General features: G+C 39.4%; 1 protein-coding gene across 1 annotated transcript in view; it reads right to left on the minus strand.

Annotated features, from left to right (window-relative positions):
• Positions 1–623: 623 nt before the first annotated feature.
• Positions 624–15,214, minus strand: part of vstm2b (V-set and transmembrane domain containing 2B) — a 55,296-nt gene continuing 40,705 nt past the window's right edge. Inside the window, exon 5 of the mRNA XM_028574456.1 lies at positions 624–1,551. Within this exon, the coding sequence (XP_028430257.1) occupies positions 1,463–1,551 (89 nt within the window). The 3' untranslated portion in view covers positions 624–1,462. The remainder of the gene's footprint in view (positions 1,552–15,214) is intronic.

Consider the following 15,214-nt stretch of genomic DNA (forward strand, 5'->3'; position numbering starts at 1 on the left):
CAGAGGAGGAGACTCCAGAGATACAGGAATGCTGACCAATCAGAGAAGACTGGGCATTTTCGGGAGGGTGGGCAAAGCACTTTTCTTCGGTCCCTCTACAGGTTGGAAGCGGAATTGTCCATTACCGCTGTCATAATGTCTCATTATGTCTCATTCAAACTACAGATCCGCTATCTGATCTGGAAAAACCTACATAGTGCGGTTATAGCTGATAGAGGGCGGCAAAGCAAATGCAAAAGTGCTGTTCACCCTGTTAGGAGTTGATGAACCACTGAAACAATTTTGGAAACATTATTTTAAGGTACAAAAGAATCTTTGGTGTTAAAGAGAGACAAGCGCTCCAACAGAGCATCTCAGACAAAGGGGGCATACAGGTGCAGCAGCCATGGGCAGTATGATATGATATAGCCTAGTGTTTTTTAACATTAAAGCATGTAAACATGTTCTAGTTGGAGCACAAAATACAGAACCTGAAAACAGTTGATAATAGTGGAGTAATCCCTGCATGGACATAAAGCTAGGGTTGACAGTGAGTAAAGAGGATCCATGTAAGTCATTTACTGTATATTTCCTTGTCCTAGTGTGGATAACTCTGTGGTGAAAGAAAGCCATCAACATGCAACACTTTTGAAATCTCACTTTTATTACAAAAACAATACACCTTTAGCTCGACTGCTGTTGTTACTAATAAATCACTTTTTGTCTCATAGAAATTAAATGTCTCACTTCGATCACCATATATTTAACAAAAATAAACATTATTGGAGGTGATTAACAACAACAATGGTAAGATATGCCTTATCTTAATCAAAATATATCCGCTTATTTGTTCACATATACGTAGAACACAGCTATGAGAACAAAAGTGTGTGTGTGTGTGTGTGCGTGCGTGTGTAGGAGGGGGGGTGGACATGGCATACAACAGACTAACACACTGGATGAACAGTAGTTCTGTATAATAAATATGCCTCAAATCGCCCCCTTTCAAAGAAAAAACATGGCCACGTTGTGATCCATTTAACAAATGAAAGTGACTAAGTCTGCAGTAGGACTCAAATGGAAGTGAGCTGTGTTAGATGAACAGAACTCACAGCGGAAATACTGCGTGTGGAGTGTTTGAGGAGGCCATGCATGAAGCAGGTGCAGAGCGGAGGAGCGCTTCATGTGGCCACGCTGTGTGGATCAGCAGGGATGCTCCCATCAGCCACTGGGAGCACACACTCAGCCTGCTCAACAGTCATGGAGCTCCCATCTCTGTTTCAAGTCCCAGGAGCGTTCTCCGATATTTGAGTATCCTCCGTCCTTTTCTTGGATTGCTTTCACTCCCTGCAGTGATTTGTTGCAGCGGCAAACATTGATTTAATGTGAGCCTCGCTCCCCTGGTGGGCACTGACTGCTGTGTTTGTTTTTGGTATAGAAAGTGAGAAGGTTGCAGGTCGACGTAATTTTGGTTAAAGTCTCCTCAGTGGGCCAACAGGTAGGGAAGGATTTTATGCAGGAACAGGAGAGTGATGCAGAGGAGGGAGTCCATGGTGCTCATCACACCACAGCCTGGATCAGACACAAAGAAAAAAGAAAATCACAACAGTGTTCTGCAAATCACACTTAAACATATCACACTTACATCTTGTTTTATAATGTTTCTTGAGACTTGAGGGAACATTTTTTGCCCAGAGGCAATGGACTACAGCCAGTAGTAGGAGCTACTTCCGCAAGTTTTCAACCCGCCCATAGGGGGTTGGACTGGTTTTTACAGGAAGCTTACTGAAGAAAACCAAGTGTCAGCCATCTTGAAGCTTCGCTAAACAGGCTCTGTTTTCATCAGCAAACTTTTACAACAAATATGTGCATTCAAACTACCGCACATATGTACCACCGGGATACATTGGTACAGATCGGAGAATATGCAGACGGAATACTCAACACACTACGCGAGCTTTGCCTGCTATGGAGACCAGCACCTTAGCCTGATGCCGCTAGCCGGTAATGGGACATCCTCAGCGGTAAAATTTGAATGAGGGCTGGAGTATAACCTAGCTAGGTGGAAAGCTAACGCTAGCCGGCCACCTGTTCCATCAATCCAGCTTGCAAGTGTCCGCTCATTAGACAACAAACTGGACTACATCCAACTATCATTGCAGATGCATACAGCAGATGTGGTGCCTTGTTAGTGTAAATTGATAATATATACGCCTTCTGGATGTGAGTTCTAAATGCACAACATGAACCACATTTCTTTCCAAACTGATTTTCTTTCTGATGATGCCAGGCTGAACCAATGGTTGGTGAACATGAGGAGAGAGACCAGCAAATGGAACCCCGAAAAGTCACGTCTGTGCAGTTCACACTTTGAGGAAGATCAGTTTTTCACAGACCGGCAGGTAGACATTAATTTTAATGCATTATTTATACTTTTTACTATATCACTTACAGTAGTGGTGTCTGAAATACAAATGATAACATGGAGTAAAAATATTCTGAATGTGTGGATAGCAATATTTAATGAAATTAGAGCTAAAGAATTGATAAATCAATTAGTTGTAAACTTTTAAATTAATCACCAACTATTTTGATAATCAATTAGTCGGTTTGAGTAATTTTTTTTAAGGCAACAATAAAAATTCTTTGATTCCAGCTTGTTAAATGTGAATATTTTCTAGTTTCTTCTCTCCTCTGGGACAGTAAACTGAATATGTTTGAGTTGTGGACAAAACAAGACATTTGAGGACGTCATCTTGGGTGTTTTGGGAAACACTGATCCACATTTTTCACCATTTTCTGACATTTTATAGACCAAACAACTAATCAATTAATCGAGAAAATAATCAACAGATTAATCAACTATGAAAATAATCGTTAGTTGAAGCCCTAAATGAAATCATCAGTCATCCAAAACGATGTCTGTGATAATGATGTCAAACTTTTAATTTCCACTAACTGTCAGACATTGGTGCAATTGCAAGTGTATTATTGTCATTATGGCTTCATTGCTCCTGTATAATATGTAAATATTCTTTTGTATATACAAATATTTACATTTGTATTTAGTATGCCATCACTGTTTTATGTTTTGAGTATTTGAGTAACCACTATTAAAAGTCTGTACTTTATTTTTGACTGTTATTATTTGTACAGTATTATAATCCTGTGCTATGTATCTTAATCTACCTACTGATGTTTTATGTAGGCAAGGGCAAGAAGAGGCTGAAGGACACCGCTGTGCCTACCATTTTCAACTTTCCACCACATTTGTGTCCAAAGGAAGGAAGTTACAGCGCCACACAGACCAAGTTTGTAAGTAACAGTTTGGTCTCTATCTGGCTCTTCATGTTCTTCATCCAGCTGTCTTGCTCAGCCTCATGGAGTGCCTGGATCCTCAGATTTGTGTTCTATGTTGGATAATGAGGCCGTCACTGACAATGTAGATTGTGGTTGTATTCATTTTTCTGATCATAACAATGTCAATGTGATGCCAGAGACTAGGTGGTCGTTAGAGTTACTGCTGTTATACTGGCTACATCTCTCTTTCAGCAAATGGGTCCTTGACTTAAACAATGTTGAAGACTCCTGGTCTAGTTCATATTTTTTATTAAAAGAAATGCAGTATGTGTTGTGTTTAGTGTGTGTGGTGTTATTTTATTTATTTCTTTGCCATTTCTGTCCAGTCTTGTGTCCCCACTCTTGGCCTGAACCTTGTTGTGATGAGTAGGCTTAAAACCAAAACAGGCTTTTATTGTTTGCAATGTGTTTAACCAACTTTTGTGTGTTTTCAGGAAATGAGGCTGTGCTCTGAAAAGATCTTCAGTTCTGCAGCCAAATGTATTGTATAAAGCACCAGGTTCAATATTGGAACGTCACTATGTAAGATCTTTTCTCAAAAAATTCTAAATACATTATTTCAGACTGTTAATGTACCTAACAAGCATGCTGTTGTTGATGCTGTTACACTAATGTCTTTCTTCCGCTTAGTTGTGTCTGCTAATCTATTGGAGGACCTTCTGTCAGCACATTAGTCTGTTTTAAGATGAGTCACATACATTTACAATCTATATTTACAAATGCTGTTTATTACCAAAATGTACATATCACTTAAAAAGTGTTGCGTACAATACACATTGTCTAAAATCTGACATGTAGGAGTATGTATACTTAATACTGCAAGTCCTCAACTGAAGCATACATTCATGTAAAAGCTCATAAATTAATAATTCATTGTGATCTACCATGCCTTAACTACATGTTTGTCTTTTACTGTAATTACAAAGGCATCCACACTGAAAACTGAATGACCAGAGACTACAGAAGGAAGACCTGGGGTCTCATTTATAAACGTGGTGTACGTACAAAACGGGGCTGAAAATGTGCGTACGCCACTTCCCACGCAAAGGTTGTGATTTATAAAAAACAAACTTTATGGGAGAATCCTCCACGCAAACTCTGACCCATGTGTATGCACATTTTGGAGACAAAATAGGAATTGGCAACGGAGATGGTGAGGTGGTGAACTGAAGTCAGACTGCAGAAAGTAAATGGGAATAACGATTACTCGTAATATTTTAAAGCATTGATTCACGCACATTTTTTCACTCCATATCATCCACATTACCATGAAGATTAAATCCAGCAGTGTTATTTGCGCTTGTACTGAGTGATACTTGTTCCATACACACCTCCAACTCAAATCTTAAATAAAAATTTGTTCTTAATGTTTAATCGGCGCTGTCTCGCCGTCACATTGTCCGCTACAGAGCGCAGGAGGAGGGGATGGCCCGACTGCATGGAATACAGGATAGCGTCAAATACCCTAGCATTAGATAACGGCATAACTAAATATTAAAGTAAATAACTAAATATCCGTCTTTAAAACGGTGCATATATCATCAAATGTCAAAGTCTGAAAATACAGCCGTTACGCTCTCAATCGTTACCCTTAATGTCCTCGTCATCAGTCCGAACTTTAATACTGTTTGTGACAAAACCTGCATGTAGAAAAGTGTGTTTGCCTATTACACTTTCTTTCGTCTTCAAATTGTATCTCAGGGTGGGGGATACCACTAGTTGATGCTGTATTGGCAAGGTGTTAACAATCACAAATTGTTGAAAACATAAATACTGCAGTGAACCTGTGCGTAATGCTGCATGATGGCACTGCTGGCCCTGCTGGAGGACTATGCTAATGGGAGAATCAGGAGAAAAAGAGACTTCAGTGACCATGACGATGACTGGCTAATATGCCGATTTAGATTCCGTAAGCTACGCTCTTGGATCTATGTACTGAATTGGGTCCAGTAGGGCAACGCGCCGGAACCATGCCATCCCGGTCCAAATACAGGTACTCGCTACTCTGGGGGAAACCGGCTGTTTCAGACAGCTAAGTGTTTTTTTTTTTAAATATTATATATAATCTTCAACTTTATCACTAAGGCTTGTTTGGATATAATATAGAGTTCTGTTAAATCTTATTATATACGTCTGATCGTCCCTGAGTGCCGAAATCCCTTCCGTTTTGGACGTATTATTAATACATGTGTAGTTATAGATCAGGTTTCCCTACACTGTGCAAGAACAGGCCGAAGTTATAATTCAATTTGCAGCAATTCCCGAACGTCTGAGAATTGTTTTGCTTTTTCTCCGCCAGTCATCATGATTCGGTGTTAACAACTGCCAGTTTCATTCATATACTGATCAGCATTCACGAGGTGCTTTGCATTGACTATTTATGGTTAAAAATGGACGTTTACAGGGCGGGATAAGAGGCTGATCCACGTAAGCACACTTGTAGTTAATCTCTGATTTATAAAGGGAACATTGCTTACAGGTGTGCATACACACGGTTTTATAAATCAGACTTTTTTTTGACATATGCCATTTTTGGGCTTTTTTTGGACTTATAGTAAGAATCCTACGCACAGTTTTATAAATGAGACCCCTGGTGTATAAAGTGCCGTATTTGGTGCCATTCATCTGGTTGTGGAAAACAGATTCCATTGACCACATCCGAAGTTCTCAAATGTGTTCTGATTATAATGATGCCAGAAAATCATTTTTGGTTCAGCTTCTTCTGCTGAAAGGACAGACCAACTTTTAGCACTTTAGCAGTCTTTGGTATTTAGAGGTTAAATATATTGTGTTTGACTTAGATTCTGCTGTAGTTTGAAACAATAATATAAATATTAAACTGGAATAAAATGTTGGATCTACTCTAGCAGTCACTACCTTCACAGGTCAAAGTATTTTTTTTGTAATTTCATATAAAAAGGGTCTTCAATAGCTGGAACTGGTCCACCAGAAGTGCACCCACAGGTAAAATGTGAGACCTGTAATAGATGTGTCCTGGTGTTACCACTTTAGAAGTATGTATTAGGCATATCATTTATATATTTTATGTATTTAGGATTAAACTGTTAGAATTAGATATTGACATTGCATGTCCTTGCATGGTTTTTAGTTTTCATACTTTAAAAATGTCAGTGCAGTAAATATCAGGTACATTTGATTTAATCATAACATTTATGGTAAATGAATAAATTGTTTCCTTTGCAATTTGTGATCATACTTTTGCTGTAATGAATTTACAATAACCCTACACAGATTAAACAGCACATAGTGAATTTTTAATTACCTACTTAACACTTTCAAAATTAACAATATGCCTATAAAATAATCTAAAAGGTTTTGGTGAAGTGTTTTCATGGTGATTAAAATTGACAAGTACATAAAGACACACAGGAAAAGCACAAACTACATTTTCCTGATCCTCATTTGTCAATATTTAAGTATGGTAACATTTAAGAAATTATATTTATGTTTATTAAAGCCAAAATAGACACATTGCTATCAAATTACCAATGTCTTCTTGTCTTCTATATGACTACATTACTGTGTATGTCCCTATAGTTACTTCAGAAAAACAACAAATATAGCTTTAGAAATCTCCTATAATAATAGTAAGTAAACAGTAGAGTTCTTCTTGAAGTCTGTCTCTTCTGGACTGACAGTGCCTCTCCATTGCTCCGGTAAGTGATAGGAAAAAAATAAAACTAGGTAAAAAAAGTTTGAGCTGAAAGAAATGTTAGCTGTCTGTATGTTTAACCGTTCAATTGAGCTAATGTTGAGGTTAGTGAGCTCAGTAACATTAGCTAATGTTAGCTAGCTACGTTCCCACTGAGCAAGCAACGTCTGTGGACGTACAAAACAGGTTGATATCACGTCCGTCCGTCCAGGCCATGATCTGAACGTCCATTGACAGCCAGAAACAGTTGATAAATGACACTGAGAAATTATGTCCAATCAGGCCACAATCTGAACGTCCAGTGACAGCCAGAACTAGTCGAGAACAGACATTCATACTGGCTATAATGTGGACGTCCGTTGACATCCAGAAAAGGTCGATAAATGATGTGAAAAAAAGATGTCCAATCAGGCCACAATCTAAACGTCCAATGACAGCCAGAACTTGTTGAGAACAGACGTTCATACTGGCTATAATCTGAACATCCGTTAACATCCAGAATAAGTTGATAAATGACTTGAGAAAAGATGTCCAATCAGGCCACAATCTAAACGTCCACTGACAGCCAGAACTTGTTGATTAACGACACTGGGAAATGATGTCCTGTCAGGCCATAATCTAGACTAGAATCTAATAGCTTAGTATTCTATGCACTAAATAGGTATGAAAAAGGCTTTAGGCTGACCTACACGTTATTGTAGGCCCAGTTTAATATTCAACTTAATTTTATACAAAATAAGTAGTACTGGGTCCCTGATATGTCTCTTTTACTTAAGGGGTCCTTGGCTTAAAAAATCTTGAAGACCCCAAATGTAGAGTTTTCTTGTATTTTATTTATGTTGTTGTATGTTGTGTACTTGCTGCTGTAGCACAGCTATATATCTAGTCTTTCTTAACATGTTTAAACATATTCACTGCTGTTTAAAAACAAGTTAAAATATATTTAAAACATGCCACTAACATAACATAACTTGTAATGTTGCTCTTCAATGTAAAATGTTCGATTAAATATACAAGCTGCTTCATAATGACCATAGACTGTTAATATTACAGTATATGATCACGACACACTACACAGGCACACACAATGCATTTGTAGCATTTGTTTGGTTGCTTGTCACTCAAAACTTCTAAATTCAAAATAGCTGCAGGTGATTGGGCGTGGAGGAGGAAAAGGGCGGGGGTTAACAAAATTGAAAAAAGGCGGACTACGGAGGGACAGAGGAGCGTTTGAGAAAGAAGCAGACACACTGGGTAAGTTTTGTATTTATAATTTATTTAGCTAGATAATAAATAGACGGGTACTGGTTTGACTGAAGTTTAGTTGAGCTAATCAATAGCTAACCAACCAAGAACACTTAAATCAGTGTAAATGACGTTATCAGACACAGACTGCTGTTGTAGTCAAGTGTTACGTCTCCAGCGTCGCCGCTCCGAACCGTAACTTTAGTTGGGACAGACGCCTTGTTTAGGCTCATACGTCACATACACACGTTGCCAACATGGCTACCTGTTTTAAACAGGAAGGGTCAGCGGTATCATGTAAAAGGAGAACGGTGAAAGTTTACTTTTCTATCAAGCAGCAAAAAAGTTTTAGCATCAACATCGCAATGTCCTGCGATGTGACTATCGCGCATGCACACATCGTGATGTAGACAAAGAAACAAAATATCGTGCAGCCCTACTCCACAGGCTGAGGAGGTTCAACATTGACTCCAGTATACTCTGCAACTTCTACAGGCAATTATCGAGAATATCCTGACCAGCTGCATCACTGCCTGGTATGGCAGTTTCTTCACCCTCACCCAGAAGGCTCTACAGAGGGTGGTTAAAACTGCACATCACCAGGATGGAGCTGTCATCTATGGGGGACCTCAAAATCCAGTGGTGTAGGAAGAAAACCAACAGCATAATCAGAGACCCAAATCACTCCAGTCAAAAACTGTTCTGCCTGCAGCCGTCCGGGGGGACAGTAGCCTACTGCAGAATCTGGACCTGCACCGCCAGTCTCAGCTTGTTTCATCCCACAGACCAAGACAAAGCAAGAATGTTGAACTCTTGAGCTCATTACAGGACACTTTACCATAATGATGTCACTTTATATTTTAAAGGTCCCATGACATGGTGCTCTTTGGATGCTTTCTTTGGATGGACCTTAATGGTCCCCTAATACTGTATCTGAAGTGTCTTTCCCAAAATTTAGCCTTGGTGCAGAATTACAGCCACTAGAGCCAGTCCCACAATGAGCTTTCCTTAGGATGTGCCGTTTCTGTGTCTGTAGCTATTGAGGAGGAGAGGTGGGGAGCGGGGGCACACGGTGGAAGGTTGGGGGGGCACGGTGGAAGGTGGGGCTGTAGCAACCTTGACCAACTACCACTTTGCTCGTTTGAAAGCCATGATGTCTCTCTCTCATGGGTGGACCAAATTCTTGCTTGATTGGAGGACGGCGGTTGTCCATCACACAAAGGCGGTGACTAGAACTGGATTCTATTCAGTCCCTCCAGGATTTCGCGATGTCGCGATCACGCCAATTCACGCAAATTCAACCAATCACCGCGACTTTGGTGCGACTCGCAATTTTGACCAATCACCGCAACTTTTCTGCAACTTTGACCAATCATCGCGGTCTCCTGAAAAGCGTCGTCATACGTCAGCAAACTCACTTCCTTGTTTTGTTCAGAAGATGCAGCAGCATGCGCAGCAGACATGTGCTGCCAACGTCTCACATTTACCTACAAAAATAACAGCAAAGGACCGTCAAAAACAGTATCAGTATATATGTTCTTTATGAAAGCGGGGGTAAACTGTTTTGCAAGACGTGCAACGATTTAGACTTTAACGATTTAAAAGTCGCTGAAGTTGCTGCCATTTCAATCCTGGCTGTCGGCTCTCTGCAGCGGGTGGGGCTACTGCTCCGTTAACTCCGCGATTGACGCTTGCACACGCACACACAGACAGACACACAAACAACACACAGACACACACACAAACAACACACATGGTGGATGCAGGAGAAAAAGGAGATAAGACGACACAATGACCTAAATTGAGGACAGCTACGCTCGTTAGTGTAAGTGCAATGATAAGTCAGAGTCAGTACTTTATCAAACTGTATGAATGTGAGTCTCAGGCCAGGTTAGGAAATTAACTAACAATGTAAAGATCAACAAGCCACTGATAGATATTTTCAAATTTAATTCATTCAATAAATTATAATTTTTTTTTGTCTTAAATCCACTAGCCATTTGCATATTATACCAACATTTGCAGCATCCTGAGCCTTTTTGGTAAGGTTACTAGGAAAACTCAACCCAGGATAGTTTTATTCTCCCCAAAACATGTTTCCTTTTGCAACTTTCACTGTCTCCTGCAACTTCATTGCAACAAACATACAAAATACATCGCAACTTTTAGCGCAATTTTTTACAAAAGGACCGCAACAATCTAAAAAAAAGTCAGCGAAATCCTGGAGGGACTGTCTATTGGCTGATCTGACGGTTCCAGACAACACCCGCTTGCGCATGCGCAAAGTGGGTCTGTGTCGTCATCATCAGGCTAGCAGATTCTGACCTGGACCGGTTCGGACTGAATATGGGGGTAACAGCTCAAACGGTTTTCAAAGTTTTTGAAGTCACATTTTATAGCTAGAAAATTCCTAAATAAATTTCGAATGTGCCTGACTCTGGCCCATATATTAATACGTATTGTGTTAATTAATATTGTGTGTATGGGCAGACTAGCAAGCTAGCTAGCTAGTTTAACCGCGAACCGCCGCTGTGTGCTAGCTAACCGCCAACCGCCGTTCTGTGTGTGTGTGTGTGTGTGTGTGTGTGTACGGGCAGACTAGTTTAACCGCGAACCGCCGTTGTGTGCTAGCTTAACCGCCGGCGCGTGTGTGCGTGTGTGTGTGTAAGCGCGTGTGAGCGTGCGTCAGTCAGTGCTAGGGTGTTAGGGATGTCTCTGTTGGTCGAACGTGGCACATTGACACACTTTCCATCCACAAACTTTAAAAATAAGGTTGAGATTTCACATTCTTCTTCCTTCTCTTTTCCAGATATTTGGAAGAACACAACAACAACCTGAAAGTCTCTTTCAACGGTGAGTTGTCCCCATACCTAACCCAACCATCTATTTTAATCTGAAAGTAATTTACTGCACTTCTGAGGTGTGTGCAGGGCCTGAAGCAGTGACTTTTTACCAGCAGTTTTTTTTTTGCCTCATAAAGGTGAAAAACAGGACTTGCTGTCTCTATGATCCTATCCTATCCTATTCATGGTAACCTACTCATGAACATTGCACCGTCATCACACGCTGTAGTAGGGGGCCCCGCCTTGTTAATACTGCATAGGGACATAAACAGTGAAAGTTGCAATAAGTTTACTTTTTTTTTGTATAGTTCTTTAAAAATAAAAAAGGAAACTTGTTTTGGGGCGAATAATAATTATTATATAATTATTATTATAATTAATTACTCTGGCTGAGATTTCCTAGGAACCTTACCAAAAAAGCTCAGGATGCTGCAAATGTTGGTATAATATGAAAATGGCTGGTGGATTTAAGACAAAAAATTATAATTTATTGAATGAATCAAATATGAACATATCTGTCACTGTCAGTGTCACTGTCAGTAGCATTGTTAGTTAATTTCCTATCCTGGCCTGGGTCACACACACACGCACACGCACACGCACACACACACACACACACACACATACACACACACATACTATCCTGGGCTGGGACACATTCATACGGTTTGATAAATTACTTATTGGACTATAACTTATACTATATACTATACTATAATATCATTGCACTTACAATAACGTAGCTGTCCTCAATTTAGGTCATCTTTTACATCTCATCTGCGGTTTTTCCTGTATCTACCATGTGTGCGTGTGTGAGTGCGCGCCAGTCACGGGGAGAACGGCGGCAGACCCGCCCACTGCAGAGAGCCGACAGGATTGAAACAGCGACTTTATTGTGAAAAATGTATACATGTTGGCAGTCTTTCGCTGTACGTTTTGTCATTAAATGTGAGATGTTCGAGTCACACACATCCCTGCAAACATTGGTCCGACGGCAACGTTGTGTCCCTGGCCAAAAATAGTCGCGGTAGGACGGCATAAATCGGTAAAAAGATGTTACACAGAACATTTCCTAAAAATGCATTCAGATACATTTGAACATGTCAACAGTTCTGTGGGGTTGCATGTATAATTGTTATTTTTACTTTTAGCTACGTGTACTTCAACATATAATCAGTTGTAAGTGGACGTCCACTAAGTGACGTCCTTTACACGTGCATTTATAGTCCATCATGCCTCTCTATGAAATCAATTGTGATAAAGCTGCGCTAAACCCTTGCATGGTTAATACTGCAATAATTAATTTAATTCGCCAAGTTTTTAAAAGGTTGTGAAGACGTCCACTGACGTCTTTTACACGTCTAGTCAAGCAAAACAGAAAAAGAAACACGATTTGTATACAAAGTACATTTACTTTATGTTGTTTAAATAAATTATAATTACACAGTGCCCAGTGTGGTTAAGTGATTGCAAAGCCACTGCATTTTAGTCATTATTTCAACCTGTTGTACCTGATGTATTCTTTGTTTTTTGTTTTTAAATGAATGTATGCATACATGTAAAACATAAATATATCCGGTCACCATTTATGTCGGAGTTGGATGTAATCATTGACATATATAACATGTAATTGCCATTGACAGAGAAACTGCTGCCAAGATGTAATAACAAAAGATCTCGCGATATTACAAAATCCCGCGATAGGATAGATTATCTCGCGAGATGTTAACGCGTTCTCCCCATAGACTCCGGAGCCAGTAACTTGAACGTTGAACAACCACGAAGAGAGGAGGAATTGAGTTGTATCGATAATATTATTAAAAATCTACTGTTGGGTAAGTACATTTTGTATTATTAGATTAACGTGCTTGAGTTTTACTTGTTTGATATGAATGAACCGAAAGAAATGATGCCCACATTATCAACTGAAATGTACTGAGTTTGGCTAAAATTAGCTAGCTAGCAAACGTTAGTAGGCTAAAAGTTAATTTGAACTTATACAACGGTATACCATAGTATAAAGTATGTTTAATGTTACAGTCAAAGGTGTGAAAGTGTATGTTTTAACATTGCACGCAATTGCTACGCTGCACTGTACTGTTAATCGTGATTTTTTTTTTTACCTTATTTGGTTATTTTTTGTAAGGTGAAGTAATCCTACATTTTTTTTCATAGAATGGGTTAGGGATATATATATATATATATATATATATTGATTTTAGCTTTTTCTAACTCAGTTTCATTCATGAAACTGGTGCAAAATCTTGTTTCATTTATTTTTTTTAATTTAGTTATAGGACCATAAAAACATTTAGACATTTGTTCAATGTAATTTTTTTCCTACTGTTTGTTTTGTTTATTATTGTAATATTCTCTTCCCTCAGATGCTGTGAAGAGGTGGAGCCCAAATTCAACTGAATCAGAAATTGATGCGGCTATGGTGGAACACTTGAAACATGCTCCAGGAAGAGTGTGGGGTTATAACAAATAACTTTCCTGGTGTAAATGATGTTGCAAAAAGTTGCTACACAAAGGGAGATATTTGTGACAGTGTTATTGAACTGAACTAAATTAACGGAATTGAGCTAAAACTGAATTTGTTTTGTAATGAACACGTTTTTCCTGTTTCCCGGGTGAATCTGTATTGTATAAACCGTAAAATAAATAAATGTGATTTGGAATTTTGTGGCTTTTTAGTTCATCCCGTTATCTTTATGATCATTTGTAATGAACTACTAAAATGAAAATAAGAACAGTTTATTTTACAGTGTCCTTGTTACATGTAGTTACTGTAATAACTATAAATTATGCATAATTACATGCAACAAACCTTAACCCTATATTCAGATGCAATTAATTATATTAAGAACTTAAATGTATAAGTAAAGTGTTGTTTGATCTACACATGATTATAACGTGTTATAGACGTTCAGGTATGACTAGACCGATTTTGGACCTTTTTAGAACCTTTGTCAAGTTTAGATGTGTAAACGTCAAGATCGCCGTTCACGATTTAACACAATGGGTGTATGATTGTTTAATATGCAGGCTTATAGCCTACACTTATGCAGAAACACACCTTATAAACATCCAGAAGAAGACTAATTCTGGCGTCCAGGGACGCGCAGAAAAGACGTGGAATTCACGGCCAGAAAAGACGTCAAAGATGTCGGTTCAACTTTCATTTTGGAACTATTTTTCAACCATGACGGGACGTCTCGGACGGACGTCTTTTCAACGGTCATTAAACGTCCAAATGTTTGCTGGGATAGGTCACACACAGCTCATCTTCATAACAGAAACAAGGAAATTAATTTGACCCGTTCTCACTCCCGCTTGGTCAGTGGCTGCACGTGGGAGTGCTGGGATTGTCGCGAGTAATGAAAATGCAATAGGAGGCCCCGGCTGTCAGTCAATGTCTTCCAGTGATGCGGGCCTCTGATTGGTCTGAGAAGCAACCTGCTTACCGAAAGTTACGTGTCTGTATCACTCAATTCTCATTGGCTACTATTGGTAGATTGACAGTGTTCCCCGCCAATTGCAAAATTCACCCGTATTTGGCTGGTGGTCGGGTGTTAATTTCTGGCCCTGGGTGTGTGTGTTATGCTAGTAGTAGCTAATGTACTCCGGAGGACAACAAGTGCTATAAAAAAACGAAGACAACAAAAGGGTTAAATAATTAATCTTGTAAAGTGCTAGCAAAGTTTCATTATGACAGTTGGCTTGTTCACCTTGGTGACCACTACAAACTCCTTGTCGTTGAACATAGCCAGGAGGTAATCAACCTTGTCGAACAAAATAAATGTGTGTTTAGTGATGTGGCGTCCACAACAACTGTAATTCAACATGATATTGAGCTGACAGATCCGCGTCCAATAAAACAACATCCGTACTGGGCAAATCAATTTAAACGGGAATTAATGAAAGGGGAAGTGCAATATCTTCTTAAGAATGGGTTCGCTGAACCCAGTTCTAGTCCATGGAGTTCGCCTTGTCTCGTTGAAACTAAGCCCGACGGCTCGCCTCGGTTCATTACTGATTTTCGTAAGCTGAACGCTGTTACAGTGCGCGACTCGTATCTGTTACCGAGGATGGAAGACTGCGTTGATAATTT

The sequence above is a fragment of the Perca flavescens genome, chromosome 1 (assembly GCF_004354835.1).
Source record: "Perca flavescens isolate YP-PL-M2 chromosome 1, PFLA_1.0, whole genome shotgun sequence".
NCBI classification, from domain to species: domain Eukaryota; kingdom Metazoa; phylum Chordata; class Actinopteri; order Perciformes; family Percidae; genus Perca; species Perca flavescens.